The sequence below is a fragment of the Melanotaenia boesemani genome, chromosome 9 (genome assembly GCF_017639745.1).
Source record: "Melanotaenia boesemani isolate fMelBoe1 chromosome 9, fMelBoe1.pri, whole genome shotgun sequence".
Lineage (NCBI taxonomy): Eukaryota > Metazoa > Chordata > Actinopteri > Atheriniformes > Melanotaeniidae > Melanotaenia > Melanotaenia boesemani.
Window position 1 is genome coordinate 14,446,731 of NC_055690.1, and position 16,933 is coordinate 14,463,663.

General features: G+C 40.5%; 1 protein-coding gene and 1 long non-coding RNA gene across 9 annotated transcripts in view; one reads left to right on the forward strand and one right to left on the reverse strand.

The window, feature by feature from the left end:
• Positions 1 to 16,933, forward strand: part of LOC121645674 — a 40,465-nt gene that overhangs the window by 20,372 nt on the left and 3,160 nt on the right. The gene's annotated exons all lie outside the window — the stretch shown is intronic.
• robo1 (roundabout, axon guidance receptor, homolog 1 (Drosophila)) overlaps positions 13,137 to 16,933 on the reverse strand; it is a 291,012-nt gene continuing 287,215 nt past the window's right edge. For all 8 annotated transcript variants that reach the window (XM_041994260.1, XM_041994263.1, XM_041994259.1 and 5 more), the window contains 3 exons: positions 15,332 to 15,607; positions 15,051 to 15,244; positions 13,137 to 14,366 (listed from right to left, as the gene is read on the reverse strand). In XM_041994260.1, the coding sequence (XP_041850194.1) occupies positions 14,352 to 14,366; positions 15,051 to 15,244; positions 15,332 to 15,607 (485 nt within the window). In that variant the 3' untranslated portion in view covers positions 13,137 to 14,351. The remainder of the gene's footprint in view (positions 14,367 to 15,050; positions 15,245 to 15,331; positions 15,608 to 16,933) is intronic.

Genomic DNA, 16,933 nt, shown 5'->3' on the forward strand with positions numbered 1-16,933 from the left:
TTTTATTGGGAGCCAGTGGAGTTGTTGAAGGACAGGGGAAATATGTTGAAAGGAAGAGGTGCGAGTCAGGATACGAGCAACAGAGTTCTGGAGAAGCTGCAGTTTCTGAAGTGATTTATTGGGAAGACCGAAGAAGAGTGAGTTACAGTAGTCAATGCGGGATGTGACAAGACTATGGATAAGGATTGCAGCAGCATGTGGAGTGAGTGATGAGCGTAGATGATTGATATTACGAAGGTGGTAGTAGTCAGACCGAGTAATGCTATTGATGTGGGCTTGAAATGATAGGGTGCTGTCGAGAATGATACCCAGACTCTTGACCTGAGGGGAGGGGAAAATGGTAGAACTGTCAATGTTGATGGAGAAACTGTGAGACTTGGTTAGAGTGGAGGGCGTGCCAACAAGTAGAACTTCAGTTTTACTGCTGTTGAGTTTGAGAAAATTGGAGGAGAACCATGCTTTAATTTCCTGGAGGCAGTCAGAGAGAGAGGAAGGAGGAAGAGAGGAGTGCTGTTTGGAGGAGATGTAGAGCTGGGTCTCGTCTGCGTAGGAGTGGAAGTTGATATTATGTTTATGGAAAATGTAGCCAAGGGGGAGAAGATACAGTAGTAGCGGTTTAAAAGTTCCCCTGTTTCCATGATGGGTCCTTGACTGGTTCTTGACTGGTCCTTGACTGGTCCTTGACTGATCCTTGGCCGATCCTTCACAGGTCTGTGGGGGTAATGTAATCCCCCGCAATGACGTCGTCAGCGAGGCTCTGCCCCTAAGCAGCCCAAGTAAAAAAACAGCTGCAATCCCTCTTTTGTCCACGGGGAGGAGCAGTGATTTGATCTTGCTGCTCTCTAAACAGTTTATAATGAGCTGTGTCGCTCATTTGTTGCATTTTTGCCAACATTTAAAAAATGATTTGATTTGAAAATGGCGTCAAATAAATGTATCAAAAAAGCCGACATGTGTAGCTAATGGTGTTATGAGGCAAAGCACAACCTCCTCAAGTCGGCTAAGTGGTGAATGTCACTAGCAGCGAGCTTTCTAAACATCCCGAGGAGCGCTGCCAGCGGTCATTTGACTGCAACGTAAGTTATTCACAGTGGGGGTTGATACAGCTGCTGCATAACTGAATATTGACAAAATCATAACGTAATATCGGCAGGTAAAAATAACATAATACTGATAATGTGTAAAGCAGGGATCACAAAAGTCCGGACCCAGCCCAACCTATATTCTGAATTAGGCCTCAAAGTGCTATTATCCTAAGTAGATAAGTAAATAAATGGTTTATACTGTGAAATGAAGTGTCCCTGGATTTTATTCATAGCGATCTAGTGATAAAACGTGATAAAACGTCATACAGCTGTGTCTCAGTGGTGGGACAGCTGCCTGCCCGCTGTCTGAAGCAGGCACATGCGCAAAGGCTGGTAGGAATGACAGGAACCAGCAGCCTATCATCACACAGGGTTTGTGATCTTACAGCCAATCAGAAGCAGAGTAGGGCGGCCATTTATTACAACTCCATAGCCGTGATATACGACAGTTTGGCTGAGAAAGAGTCTCCCTGAGCGGCTCTGTGGAAGTTTAGACGTGCTAAACTGCTCGTAAATACTGATGTGTTTACTTTTCCAAACAAGTAAGCAGGTAAAACTATAGACAACAACTATATAATAAAAGTCCTAAAATACCAGGTTCAGCCGTTTAGTTTTTAATACACTATAAGCATGGTAGCGTGACTGGCGGTCATCAAAAGACCGCTGGCGACGGTTCCAGTGTTTAACACTAGAAAACCCAGAGATTTCTTATCCCTCTACCATGCCCAGAGTACAACCAAAAGGCTGCCCGGTTTGAAATTAACAATTCAATGGCCAACAATTAGCACCTTTACATTTGTAAACACAGCCATTACCTGCCGTTAGCTGTTCAAGCATACTCCTTGGGGGGAGGAGTGTGCTTGAAAAGAGCCTTGTGGACTGTGCTGTATAGTTTCACTCACCACAAACGGTATTTGTGCTTTTGACCATTTCTGACATTTTCATGTACCCTTTATTGAGCATTGGTCATGTGAGTTTTCATCGTCATCACACTATTGTACGCCCAGCTTGCTTTCAAGTGAGAGATTATCACGTTTCTGTTTCCACAAAGGCAAGAAGGAAAGCATAATCAAGTATTTCAAATGAGAGATAATTACATTCCTTTTGACCTGGGAACAGAAAAGCAAAATCAATTTAATGTTCCTCACTTCCTAATATGGTGCAACAAGGTTCACAGTCCTCAATGTTTTTAGTAAAAAAAAAAAAAAATTAAAAAACACCTTACTAACAGGGTGGAATGGAACATAACAGAGTGGAACAGAATATAACAGGGTGGAAAATATTTGTTCCCAATTCCAAATAAAAACGCTTCAATGGCCAGATGATCAGCAATGAATAAAGATATTTCTACAGTGATCCAGATTTTTTGTTTGTTGTTTTTTTTGTTTTACATTTTAGATTTTGTAAGAGATGGGTGTGTTTTAACAACAGCAGTTTTATCCGTGACTTTAATCGATAATTATTATCATTATCCAGTGTATAAAAATGTTGGTGTAAAAACGCCAAAGATAGATAAGCATGATGCTGAACTTCGTGGTCTTAGCTCCTGGTTTGGTGTGTCTTGTTCTGTTTATTATCATTCTGAAAGGTATACCAAGTTGTGGGCTGCATATATGCAGCCCACAACTTGAACAAAGGCTAAATTCCTCAACATTCGCACTTGCTCCATAAAATTACCATCTCCAAGGCTCCTCCACCACCACTTTGACTATGGATTGATAAGTAAATGAGCCGCAGTTTTGTAATTGTTGCATTGTCAAAACAGTTCTGTTAGTGTTGTCACACAAAATTCAGTAGACTAGTTGGTTCCTATGCAGTGAATTTACATGTTATTACAAAAATACACAATAATAAAATAGGCAAGTGGCAAGATTAGAATAATGTTATAAGTTCTGCGCAAAGACTCCTTTTTCATTTTCCAAAACAAAACTGACATAAACAATCTTGAAAAAAATGTGCACGTAGGCTATGAGGAAAGAATGAATGCAATGAAGTAGGGACTGGTTGAATAAACACGGTTTAACTGGACGCCTAAGCGAGCGCGTTGCAGGATGGCTCCAGATTTTATTGTCAAATGGTTCCAGGTCAACCAAGTCCGAACTGCTTAGAGCAGAGTCCTGCACGGTTCCGTTTTGCTACGCATACCTGCCCTAACCCGTTAGAATGACTCCCGAACCCGACTCGTCACCAATGTATTTATTCCATTTAAATCCGAACCAGACTGATGTTTAACCCGCGACCCGAGCCATTAACGCATCATTGCCATGCTGCACCGCTTCTTTTCCATTATTATAGCCTATTGTTGTTTTATCATTGTGTTAATCTAAAACACATAGATAGCCTATGAATGTTTATTTTAAGCTTGCTCAACATTTTTAAAACAGCTTTATATTCCTCTGACTGAACCATTTCAGAGTGAAGACTAAACCAGACCAGTGTGTTTTATTTTGCCACTGAGAGGGTATTTATAATAGGCTACTCGGAGATTGCTGTGCTTTAACAAAATGTAATCCACCTTTCCTGGCAGCAGCTGTGTTCTCCGTTCCTGGACTACAAATCCGGCGGCAGAAAACTCTGCTGCGCAAATACCAGCGTAAAATAAACTTTCATTTCTCTGTGTTGTTGTAGTATATTCAGATGATAAAACAACAATATAATAAAAAAGAAGACTTGGAAGGAGGAACAGCGGTGCAGTAGGCTATGGCACACGTTAACGTTAAAAAGCACACTGCTTGTTGTAAATACTTGGTTTATGCTTTAAGAGGTAAATATTTTGGTTAACATGTTGAAGAAATATCGTTGTTTCTTTTTTCATCTCTTGCTATGCTATTGAATTTGGCAACATTAACATGGAAATTCACTGCATTAGGACCGACTAGCCTACTGAATTTCTGGTAGCATGACAACACAAACTGGACTCGTTTGACCACTCTTACCCAATGTGCAACAATCACAAAACTGGGTCACTTGTTCAGCTGCCTCATTGCGGCTCATTTACGTATCAATCCACAGTCAAAGTGGTGGTGGAGGAGCCTAAGAGATGGTAATTTTCTGGAGCAAGTGCGAATGTTGAAGAAGGCGCATGTTCAAGTTGGGGGCTGCATACAGTACCTTTTGGAATGGTAATCAGAGCGTGTCGGGGAATAGCCCACCTGGAGGGGTGACGTAATCAGGATTCCCGGCGAGCAGGAAGTCGCAGCACAGCGAGTGTTGGATGTCCCCCCGCGATTAGACACATTGAAGTGGAAGAAATTATCTCCGATCCTGCGTGGGGCTTTTATCTGTCGCCCTGTCTTCTTATGGAGGTGAAATAAATAATATGAGAATAAAATAACCCTTCCTAGCTACCTCAAACAGAATGTGTTGCTTGATCCAAATCTGATTTGTCTATGTTAATAATGCTAATATTAAAAGATTAATCAGTATGATAAATACATCCTATTGAGAATAGAGTTAGGGGCTGTGATCCAGTATTTGAAAGGTTTTATTAACCTACTAGCATTCATTTCTGAATAAAACAATTGGCAGCGCACAAGCATGTTACAATTTCACATTCCACGTCAAACGATGATTATGTATTAAGTTTTATGCATTTTTATGAATTGTGACTGGCCATCAGAGGTGCTTTGAGTGGCGCCTCTGCCGGTCAGTATAAATTCAGATAAAATCTGACAGACTACGGGCGATGAGAAGTCTGTGAGAGAAGCGCCATCTTCTGGGTCTACCCTATATTACAAGGAATGGGTGGAGTTTGATTAAAACATCGACACTCCCAGGAGAAGGAGGGGGCCTCTCTGGCGGCTGGAAGTTGGAAGGCAGCTGGCTGGAACTGGAATGGAACTGGGCTGGAAGCCGGCAGGTATTCGGCTGGCTTTCAGCTTGGATGGGAACTTTTAAACCGCTACTACTGTATGTGATGAACAGAAGGGGGCCCAGGACTGATCCCTGGGGTACACCGGCCGAGACAGGGAGTGACTCTGAAGTGTGGGTCTTGAGTTGAATAAACTGTGTGCGGTTAGAGAGATAGGAGGAGAACCAAGTGAGAGGAGTATGAGAAACACCCAGGGTTGCCAGTCTATGGAGGAGGATGCTGTGTGAGATGGTGTCAAATGCTGCACTGAGATCTAAGAGGATGAGGATTGTGAGAAGACCGGAGTCAGCCGCCATCAGCAGGTCGTTGGTGATTTTTAACAAAGCAGATTCTGTGCTGTGAAAAGGACGGAAGCCAGACTGGAATTGTTCGTAAAGGTTATTGTTAGTGAGGTGTTTGTGGAGCTGAGAGGCGACAACCTTTTCGAGAATTTTGTAGAGAAAGGGAAGATTAGAAATGGGACGAAGGTTATTGAAGTCAGACGGATCAGCACCAGGTTTTTTGATGATCGGAGTGACAGCAGCAGTCTTGAAAGCTAGTGGAACATATCCGGTGGTGAGGGAGGAATGAATGGCGGCAGTGATGTGAGGAACCAATGAAGGGAGACAAGCTTTGACTAGGACTGTAGGGAGAGGGTCGAGCAGGCAGGTGGAAGGTTTGGATTTCTGAATCAGTTCAGAAATATCAGATGGGGATGGAAGAGTGAAATCTGAGAACGGGTGTGGGATAGAAAGAAATGGAGGTAGAGGGTCTGCGATGGAGAAAGCAGCTCCTCCAGTGGCAAGCTGTTGATGGATGTTAGAGATTTTTGAGGTAAAGAAAGACAAAAGGGAACTGCAGAAGTCAGTTGAGTAAAGATGAGGAGGGAACGTGTCTGGAGGTTTGGTGATATTATTGAACAGTGAAAAGAGAGATTTGCAATTTCCTTCATTAGAGCAGATTAAACCTGAATAGTATGTGGATTTTGCTGAAGCAATACAGTCCTTATATAGAAGAGTGTGGCTATTGTACATGTCCTTGTGAATGGTGAGTCCAGTTTTCTTGGAAAGGCGTTCAAGCCGGCGTCCTTCGGCTTTAAGTTGGCGCAGGGCGGGAGTGAACCATAGAGCAGAGCGGGAGAAGGAGACACATCTGTGTTTCAGTGGAGCAAAGATGTTTAGAAGGTTCTTGAGGTTGTCATTGTATTGAGAAACTAAATTATCAGGAGTGGAAACATTGCAGGAAGTTGGGAGGTTATTTATGGCAGAAGACAGTGTGTCGAGATTGATATCCTTGATTTTCCTGAAGGAAATTAAACGGGGAGGGTGGGTTTTATAAAGAGACACACTTATTTTAAAGGAGATTAATTTATGATCAGAGAAGGGGATGTGATGGGCTGTAGAATCTGTAGGAATTACACCAGAGCAGCAAACCAAGTCCAAAATATGATTTTTGGAGTGAGTAGAGAAATTTATGTATTGGTGTAGTCCAAAACTGTTTAGACAGGATCCAAAGTCTCTGGAAAGAGGATTATTGTCCTTGTCCATATGAATGTTGAAGTCACCAAGTATTATCAGATTTGGAGAGAGTGAGGATAGATGGGCCAGAAGAGCAGCAAAGTCATTCAAAAAGTCCTTGTTGGGTTTAGGTGGTCGGTACACAATACATAGAATAATAGGAGTTGAACCAGAGAGTTGTAAGGCCATGTATTCAAATGAATTAAGCTCCAGAGCCTCAAGTGGCTTTACTTTCCACTGCTGGCGGTGAATCATCGCGAGACCACCCCCCCTACCGGAGCCGCGAGGTTTACACATGTAAACAAACTCAGGTGGAGCGGATGAGTTCAGATGAATAAAGTTGTTGGACTGTTGCCACGTTTCAGTTAAACAGAGAAAATCCAACTTACAGTCCGAGATGAGATCCTGGATGAGATCCCCCTAGACACCTGTTTGCCATGGGTGACCCTACCAGGGGCATGAGCCCCCGACAACATAGCCACTAGGATCGTCAGGACGCACAAACTCCTCCACCACAATGAGGTGGCGGCTCAGGGAGGATGTTAGAGGAAACAGAAGTTGACAGTTTAAAGTCAACAGTTTAAAGTTTCTCCCTTAAGGATGGGTAATGATTTGCGGTCTCACCCACCCTGCAGAGGACAGGATGTGGTGGTCACAGCTCTGTGTGATAAGGGTCATAAAGTGTTGTATGCTGATGTGTTTCCCTGTTTGAACTTTGCTTGAACTTTGTTTGCTCTACTGAAGTGTGATAGCTGCTCAATAAAGAGGCTGCGCTGGGGTTGAGACTTCGGAGTTGACACCAGACACTCTCTGAGTGCTGAACCACCGTCTCTCCCCATCGCGATGAAGCTGACTTCACTCTGAGTTCTTTGTGTCTTATTTTATGATAGAAAAATACCCATCAGAGGATAACTGATTTCATACTTTAAAATAAATATATATGTTTTTGGAGACAGAATAGTTTCAAGAAATTTGTCTGCGTTCACACAAAGCCACTGAAAATGTTGCTGTACATCTGGCAGGCCTGTATGTGGCGCTGTAACACTACGTTATAAATACACCAAAAACAAAGAATAAGACATGAATCACGTGCATGAAGTTGTGCAATATAAACAAACATGGCATATGCTGTCCTCCTTGTTCACTTGTTGCTGATGGTGGTAGAGAAAAAGCAAAATGTCTTGCTGTAAAAGCCATATCATGCAAGGTTTGTGCATGCATGTTAAGGAAGAGATGGAACATTCCCTTTCATTTCCCATGCTGACTATCAGATAGCTGTCTTGACCATGTTAACGTGCCTAAAAGCATTGAGCTGCTGCCATGTGATTGGCTGGTTAGCTATTGTGTAAGAAGCAATTGTGCAGGTGGAGCTCATTTGTGATGGTGTGTCCATAGCACTGTTTTTATTACTGCAATTCAGTATTACAATTTTGATGATGTGAAACTAATATTTGGCTAATCTTACTTGTGTAGGTATTTTGGAGTTTTTCAAGTGTTGCTAAAATAAACATGATAAAAATGTATCTGTCTTGTCACTTAAAAGATAATGTGAACTACCCAGCCTACTTCTCGTCTACATCTCTGTTTTCTGAGCCTAAGTTTGGAAGCTGTTAAAGATTAAAGCTTAGGCATTTTGTTTTGCAGAAGCCAATACAGAAGGGCCTGATGAATGCCATTACCTGAGGTACCTGAAGAGGAAATTCTGTTGTACTGAACTTGCACCAAGTTTGGCAAAGTGTTTGGTTTCCCTCACTAGCCCTTCAAGTTAACTTCTCTGTGTGGATTTACAGTCCATCCTTCAAGTAGCCAGGTTTCATGCATTCAGCAATTATGCTGCTCAAACTTTTTTATATGTTGTGCAGCAACCTCTGAATTAGCTTTGGACACACTGTAATACAGTTAAAAATTGGGTGAATATTTCATTTCACTAAGAAGCTTTTCTTTTTTGCCCAGTGAGCAGTTGATGACTGACATAGTGCTTTCATCTTCTCTTTTGGGTCTTGTGTTGCTCCGCCTTGACTGTAAGATTGTTTTGGTTGGTAAATGCTGCACATATCCCATCTTTACTGCAGCATTTGCTGTTTTTATGAAGTTACTTTACTGTGTGAAGTTCTTTTCATTGAAGCATTTGTATTTTACTGTTCTGCAGTGCGTATTTAACAGTTAAATTTATCCATCTATTTGCTTGGCTTATAACAGCATTAATGATTATCATAAGCACCATGATAAAAAGCTTGATTCATAGGTAATGTTAAATTTTAGATGGTGAGATCAGCTTACAGATGCAAAGCTGAGACATCAGGAAAAAAGCTGGGTGAGATAAGATTTGGTGGGACAGTATGAGCAGTCTATACTCCTCTGGGTTAATTGCGCAGCTCCCATAGGCACTAAATAAGGGTGGTTAGAATGACTGGCTAAGTGACAAATGGATGTACAAATCATCCAGATTACCTCTCAGTTATTAAAAATATTTTGGCGGGCTTCCATGCTCCCTCACTCAGGATGTCTGGCAGTCTGTGCATCGATGCCTATTTTTATAAAAACTCTTTTCAAGTTGATTTTACCATATTTAAACAAGTGTTTAACACACATTAAAAAGGACTTTTTGTAATGATGTGAAATTACAATGAGCTGATTTGTAGACCTAAGTAAGTCTCTGATTGGCTGAAGAGGTGGCATTTGACCTGCAGCTGTAGTTTAAATGGCTGTGCAGAGGAACTTGGAAGCTGTTTAAAACACTGCACACCTGTGATGACGGGCTCCTCGCCGGAGTTCCCGCAGATGGTTGCGACAGCAAGATGAGTTGTCAGACAGTGCACAGCTGTTTACTTAATTACCTCCTAGCACAAGAAGGAGGTTAATGAAGCAGTTTGGCGATCTGAAATGAGAGACAGCCTAAACGTGCACAAAAGAAATTAGTTTTTGGCTGCTGGGGCAGAGTTGAAAGCAACATTAGTTTGAATTATTGATTTAAAAAGCTGAAACACTGTTGGAAAAAGAAGAAAAGTTGTAAGAAAAGGACACAAGGTTGGTGTGCTTTATGGATTTGTACATAATTTGCATATTCATACAGATTATTTGGGAATTATCCTGACTTGGGTTTTTTAGTGAATTGTTTGTCTCTGAGAATTAGAAGTAGTTTGATGGAAAGCTTGTAAACCTAGTGGGTGATATTTTATAGGTACCACCATTTTTGAAAAAAAAAACTAAAAAATATATATTTTTTATCCTTTTGTTTACTAATGCTAAATGAAAAATTAGAGCTTAAAAAGCTATTTTTTAACCATGTCTAAACATGTATAATAGATATAATAGAAGATACTGCTAAGCCCAAAATTATCTAAAACCAAATTTAGATTTCTGTTTTTTTTTTCTTTGATCCACAGCTCCCTGTGGCTTATGACATTCATGTGACAACAGACCAATTTTGCCATAACATAGTTTTGAAAAGCTATTTTCTGTTTTTCATTTTACAAAAAAAAAAAAACTAAAGTAAAAAAATATTCATATCTGATCATGCTAATCAATAGCAAAGCCTTTGCGATGTCAACAATCAAACATTTACAGTGCTGTCTTGCCTCAAAGTGAGGAGCACTCCTCTTCAGCAAAGATCTCCAGGTCTTTGAGGTTAAAAGGCTTCCTTGCTATCGCTGTGGCATTTAAGTCTTTCCATAGATTTTGGCTGAGCCACTCCAACGCTGCCCAAACTAGTTTCTCTGCAGATTGCCTAATGTTGTCCTCCAGAATTTTAATGCAGTCCCATAATGGCATTTACCCCCCCACCACCCACCCGAGGAAAAAGGAAGCCTAAAGCTTTGCATTTGATAAGAAGGTATTCTTGAGGTGGAACACAGTTTATTTCTCTCCCCAAATAAAAGCCACAGCTTCGTTTCTACAAAATCTCCCTTTTAGAATATTCCAACCACAAAACTGATAACCAAAAGCTTCTGAATTTTCCAGTTTAGCAAAAATTTGTGAAGTAAAGTCTAGTTTCCCTGTCCTGTTGATGAAGAGCATCCCCATTGGCTAATGTCCATGTAGACTGACCTTGTACATTATCTGCTGGGATGTATTTGTTGAGATGTGGAATCATTCAAAATTTCTGATGCATTTACAAAAAAAAAAAAAAAAATTGGGGGGGCAATATCAGCAAATTGGAGTGGTCCATCTACTGGAATTTGTGGAGGAACTGTGAATCAAAGTGAAGCGGAAGCCGTCTGACCTCTTGGGCCTGAGGTTGATGCAGATAAGAGTGGTTCAAAACCCGAGTGGAGACCTATAAGACCCTTTTGAATACAAAGACCTTTCTCTTGGTGACCACAAAAGAGCATAAATTATATATGAGATAGCATTTTTTTCTTTTCATCCGTCAAAGATTTACACTATGAACTGATAGTCTAAATTTTTCTTTTACACAAAATGATGTGTAACCAGTGACACTTGTTTATGCGTAATCCAGAAGAACAAAAAAGCCTACTTGCTCAAGTAGAAATTCACTTAGAATCAAAATATGTCATGGAGATATTATGTTGCTGGATACTTTTGTAATCAGTTTGAGCCATTCTGAACATTTTGGTAAAATAATTTCTATTGGTCAAAGTTAGAAAAACCACTACATGTTCAGTTTACAGGTGTATAGTGCAAAAATGAACACGCATAGATAAATACAGTACACATATACTAAAAGAGGACATGCACAAACATGTTAATGTTTTTTTCTTTACCCAGTTTTAACTTAAAGGTTTACCAGTACACCAACAAACCTTTTCACTGAGCTCACAGGTAGAATAACTGAGGACCAGACCAAACAGAGTCCGGACCTATTGTGAATATTCATGTCATTATGGGGGTGAATAACCCTGGCTGCCAGTGTATCCGCTTAATATACTTAATCACTTGCATCTCATTGAGGGACCTGGACACACCCCTACTCATTAAAATGATGGATGGAGGCATAAGGGAACGCTCCCCCCATGTTCCAAATTTGTTCTTGTTTAGAAAGGTTCTTATTAGACAACACCTGAGGGAATGAAGGGGGAAGGGAACTCTGAGAGCTGAGGTGGTGGAAGAGGAAGGCGGTGGTTGTTTAGAGTGTTGTGATTTTGCAGCTACATCTGTGATTATATATATATATATATATATATATATATAAAAAGAATACTTAAACTTTTTTTTTTATAGCCGTTTATTGTCTCTGTATCATCCAATATATAACTCTGGACTGTGGAGGCAGGGGAGAAATTGTTTGTATGGATTATAGATGTAATTTATACACTTTTTGCCTTTGTGTGTGTTTTTATTATGTTTTACTTCTTATATGGACCAAATTGTGAGTCTGAATTAAAGATTAAATTGAAATATCACTACATATAAGCCTTTATTTAAATGTTAAATAAAAAAAAAGCATGGATTGTTTTCAAGGCTTTACAAACAGCACCTGGAGTGGCCACTTCACGCCACAGCACATTGAGGTGGGCAGAAATACTTATTAACTTATAAAAACAAGACTTCCACTCTGGTTCTTTGAGACTCAGGAGGGAGTTGGGAGGGCAGGATCCATCTTTTCTTTCTTCATCACTGATATTTGAATAAGCCAGACAGACAATGTTTGACATTAAAGGCTCCCATAGGCCAGGTTATTGTCTCTGTGAGAACAAGCAGTAGGCTGGTTCGATGTAATAAACTGGAACAAATGTATTTCAGTCTCCAATTAGGATAAGTCGCTGTCTGGAGTCAGTCAGTGGTGACGGTGTCATCGCGGATATTTTGTTTTGTCATGTCAGCATCTACCCCACTAACTACTGAAATGAGTACTGCTTGCCTGCTTATGTAACCTTATTGAGGTCTCCTTACATCTAATTGGCAGCAATCTAGCCTCGTCAAATTAAATATAATCTCCTCACTGTTAGTTTTAGCTTGCTTTCATAGAGCCAAATGCCTTTACTGAATGACACAGCTTGATGATATTTTGAGTAATAGAGAATGCAAATGGAATTGGCATTAGGTGATACATTTGTAGTAACAGTGCAGCAGAGATATGGCTGTGGAGCCACCGTGCCAGGGATATTGATGGCTCTCTCCTTGACAGTGTTGTTGAAGTACACTGTGTCCTTTTGGTTGAGGCCAGCTCATATGATTTCCTATTAAAATGCAATACATGCAATGACATTGAGCTTTGTAATGATGTTTTTCAATAATGGCGATGCTATTATGTATCAGTAAAATGTGTTTAGTGCTTCTGGGAATTTTTTTAAAATGCTTTTTTAAAGTATTGAATTCCACAGTGTTTACATTTTTTGGGAATTGGGTTTTTTTTTTTTTTTTTTTGGCTAAAGTTAAGGATGGTGGGACTGCTCTGTTGCTTTAGTACCAACAAATCCTTCTCAAGCAAGAAAGAATATCATAGCTTGTTTTTTTGGCAACATTAGTTGTTTTGAAGAGAAGTGGAATTTGTTGCTAGGGTAAGGAATGAGTGGACTACAGAGCTTAACCTGCAGCTGTGGCAACCGGACTCTAGTTGAAGTGGTAGAAACGAATGTATACAAACATTTGTCTTCAGTTGGTATTATTGGGCTTTGGATTGAGTGTAAAAGGCTTGATGACACATTGCTGGTTTTTGGTGGATTTGTTAAGAAAAGGAAAACTAAAGAATGTAGTCTTTTAGAAAAGATGACAAATGGAACATTTATAGTTTGAAGTTTTTTATTCATCCTTTTTTTCAGTTCTTTTTACTTTTTTTTTACTTTACGAAACAAATGTTTGCAGATGTCCTATGAATAAACAACAGCACCCTTTCTCCTTAGAACATGGCTCCATCAGCCCTTTTGTTACAAGAAAAGAGACTCTCCTTGTTCAATTACAACCTCTCCAGATTCCCAAAGTGACGTATTTCCTGTATTTGACATTCATTTAAGTGCATTCGTAGGCAACACAACCATTTCGATTAATGTGCAATAGCTGAGTTTATGGTCATTGTGAAAAGGATATTTACATTGCAGCTATGACTCACATTAACGGTCTTTGTCATCACTTGAGTGAGCGTCAGAACTGGAGAGGGAGACAATCATAACATAAGGAGTCTCCTTTCAAGCACAGCCTTCGTAAACAGCAACCTTTACCTACATCAGCATCATCATCAGGATTAACTAGACTCTTTTGTCATACCTTTTGTTTCCTCCAGTAAGACAAAAAGGTTAATAGATATGATGGTTTAAAATAAAGTTTAGTGATTGTGCTTTTAAAACCAAAGTAAAACAAATAAACATTGATGACGACATTTAACACAACAGTGCATTACAAAGAAAGGAAAAAGAAATTCCCAATGTGGCACTTTCTTGGGGCAACTAAATAATATAACAATTTACACCATGAATGGAAATGATAAAATAATTATATTTACTAGCATAATAAAATTAGAATCTGCAAAATAAAAAAGGAAGACAATTTTTGAGGTACCACAATGGGTAAAACAAGAGGACATCATGTAGACATGTATATTTACAGACAGCTCTCCCCTCTCTGCTTGCAGCTTTTTTGTTACAGTAACATCTCACTGTATGGGCGCTCCAAAAGTTCTTTTCAAGGCAAGCGGAGTCATGACAATGTCTGGAGCAGGATCTCACTCCATATTGCATTGGAATCAAACTTAAATATACCATAATTTGTTATGACTTCATTGTTCTTTTATCATCACACTTTTTTTTCTTTTTTTTTTGTGGACATAGAAAACGATAAGTTAGAAAAAAAGAAAACATTTGTTTTGCAGATGTAAAGAAACACTTGATGCACAGTATGATGGCAGCTGACATGATGGTGAAATACTGGGATAACTGTAAGAGAAACAATGATGCTCCACTCATGGGAAAATCTGAACGGTTCCACCTTCTCCTTGTCTCTTCTTCAGCTTTCAACCATCTGATTGGGAAAAAAAGAAACAAATCAAAACCACTGTGATTAGACTCCATCCTGGCTAATAATAGCTTACTGCTGATAGATCAACATCTGTGTAAATGCTAGCAACAAAACTGCAGACGTTAGGATCTAATCCATCAGTCAGTCTGCTACTGCTTACAACTGACCTTTCTTCATAGTAGTATTTGTGTTTTGGTACTGCTTTTCAGGAAATATGACCCCTTTCTGGAATTTACCGTTCAATTTTGAAAGATTAAACTCATTTTAATGCCTTTGTTTTTTTTCTTTTTGTTAATGTAGAACTAGCTGTAGACACCCATCCTTTTTAAATGAATGGGTAGTTATGCATTAGGTGACTGTTTTTGGATCGTTATGCAGTCATGTTTATATCATGTTATGCTGTGATCATAAAACTGGTCACAAGAGAATGTGTACAAATATGTTTGTGTGTGTGTGTGTGTGTGTATATATATATATATATATATATATAAAGCATAAGATCAGACTGTGACTCTTGTTTTTTACTTCTGAAGCCTCAAGTCCAAGTTGAGCTTTGAGTTATGGGTTAAGTCACTAAATTGTGCAAGTGCAACTTGAGTTAAAGTCATAAGGACAGTGTCCAAGACACTTATCTGCTACAATCAAATCTGCTAACGGCTAGCTTGTATAGTTGAGATACATTTTTACCTCAAGCTCTTCTTCTCCTTGTTGGAAGGCTACTGAGCTATTGAGGCTCATGTCTGCAGGGTTCCTGCGGCCTCCTTCCCCTCTTCGCCGACCCCCTGAGCCCCTAGAGGACATGGAGCTCGAGGAGCTTGGGTCACGAGGGCTGTTGACTGTGGGGAACTGTGGTCGACTATAGGGCAGAATGTCCTCAGAACCTAGAGATGGAACAATCGAAGGATTTGAGGATTAAAATATTCTCTGTGACAGTGATGAATTCTGTCTCATGGTGACTGCTGTGGTACCTGGGTGCTGTCGTGCCTTGTTGGCAGTGCTACTCTCATGTTTATTCCCTTTCCCTCCATGAGCAGTTTTTTGTCTGTCTTGAGCGTCTTTGCGTTCAGATGAGCTGGTTCTAGGGTCTGAGCCCTCCTGTGGCCGATGGCCGCCCATTCCTCCTCGCTTGTCTCGGCCTTCTCCTGCTTTGGGGGAAATTACTCCCCGACCCTCCAGAGCTGCCTTGGAGGGATGTGTAGGGGACTTAAGCACTGCCGGAGGTGGAATGGGTGGAGGAGGGAGATCTGATTAAGACATAAGGAGCAAGAACACATTAACCACACACAATTTTTAATATGTGTTTCCTGTAATCGCAAAAGACTAGTAAACAAAAAAATTGTAAACCCTGAAACCTTAGTGTGTATGATCTGTCACTCAGTTGTCTTACACCTTTGAGGTGATGCACAAACACAGCTGTGCCGTGTGTATAAACACACAGAGGTGTACACAGACCTCTCCTGACGGGAAACATTAGAGAGGCTGAGTCTGGCCAGAATTATAAGATTTGAGCAAGAGGCAATAGAGAAGGAAGAAGAAGGGAGTGTCACGGTCAGCAGCTGGCTCTTTGGCCTTCTCGACTTCCCCTGTCAATGAATCAATGCTACTTGTCCTTGAGCCATTATTCATATGAGACCAGCCAGAGGGCCACCTGGCCTCTCACACATCACACAGCCATCTAAACAAAATACGAGCGAAAAGCCTTGTCGGCCTTCAATCGATGGCTTTTCATCTTCTAATCAGCTTCCAACCTAAAAGATGGTTTTATTGGCAGCCAGACCTATAATCCACATAGGGTTTAAAAGTTGAGAAGCATGGTGAGTGCCACCATTTACACTTTGCCTGTTCCCAATGGCAACTTCACAGGCTTTAAAGATTTAGCAAAAACTGGACTTTGTGAGGAATTTAAGCTTTTATTCCTTTGTGTGTGTGTTTTTTTTTTTTTTTACCCTGAAGGCAGATGGGGCAGGTGATGTCTTTGCTTGATGTTGTTGGCAGAAATGGGCAACTTCAATAGACTTTTCTAATTATCCAACTACTTTACTCATTACTCCTAAATACAAACAGTCGAAGGTCAATTTCATACAGCAGAGAGGCATCTGCAGGTTTTTAATATCTGCCTTGCCTCCAGAGTTCTGCTTCAGAGTCCGATCAATGCCACAGTCTGTGAGCTACAGCTCACAACAAGGGAGGAGCAGGGCGCCTGTTAGATTAATGAGGAAATATCGGCGAGGACCGAGCCTAGGTCTGAAAAGTGTCTCTGGGCTTGCCAAGGAGGATGAATCTGAGGACCTGGTGCTTAATTAGGTAGACAAGGCTGAGACGGATGAGATGAGACAAGAAAGGGTTATGTTCAGGGGAGGGGAATTGTGGGGGGGCATAAGAGTCAAACAGAATATGAATAATGGGGGGATTATAAGTTGGGTTTGAACATCCACTATGTGGACAAGACTGGTTAAGTGAGGGTGTTGGTCTGTAGAGGTAGGTGGGTTCACTTGTTTTGCTGCCTCCTTGACTGTTGTCAGTGTATTTGTGGAATGATGTTTCTAAGCTTTGGGTTTAGGTAAGTAGAA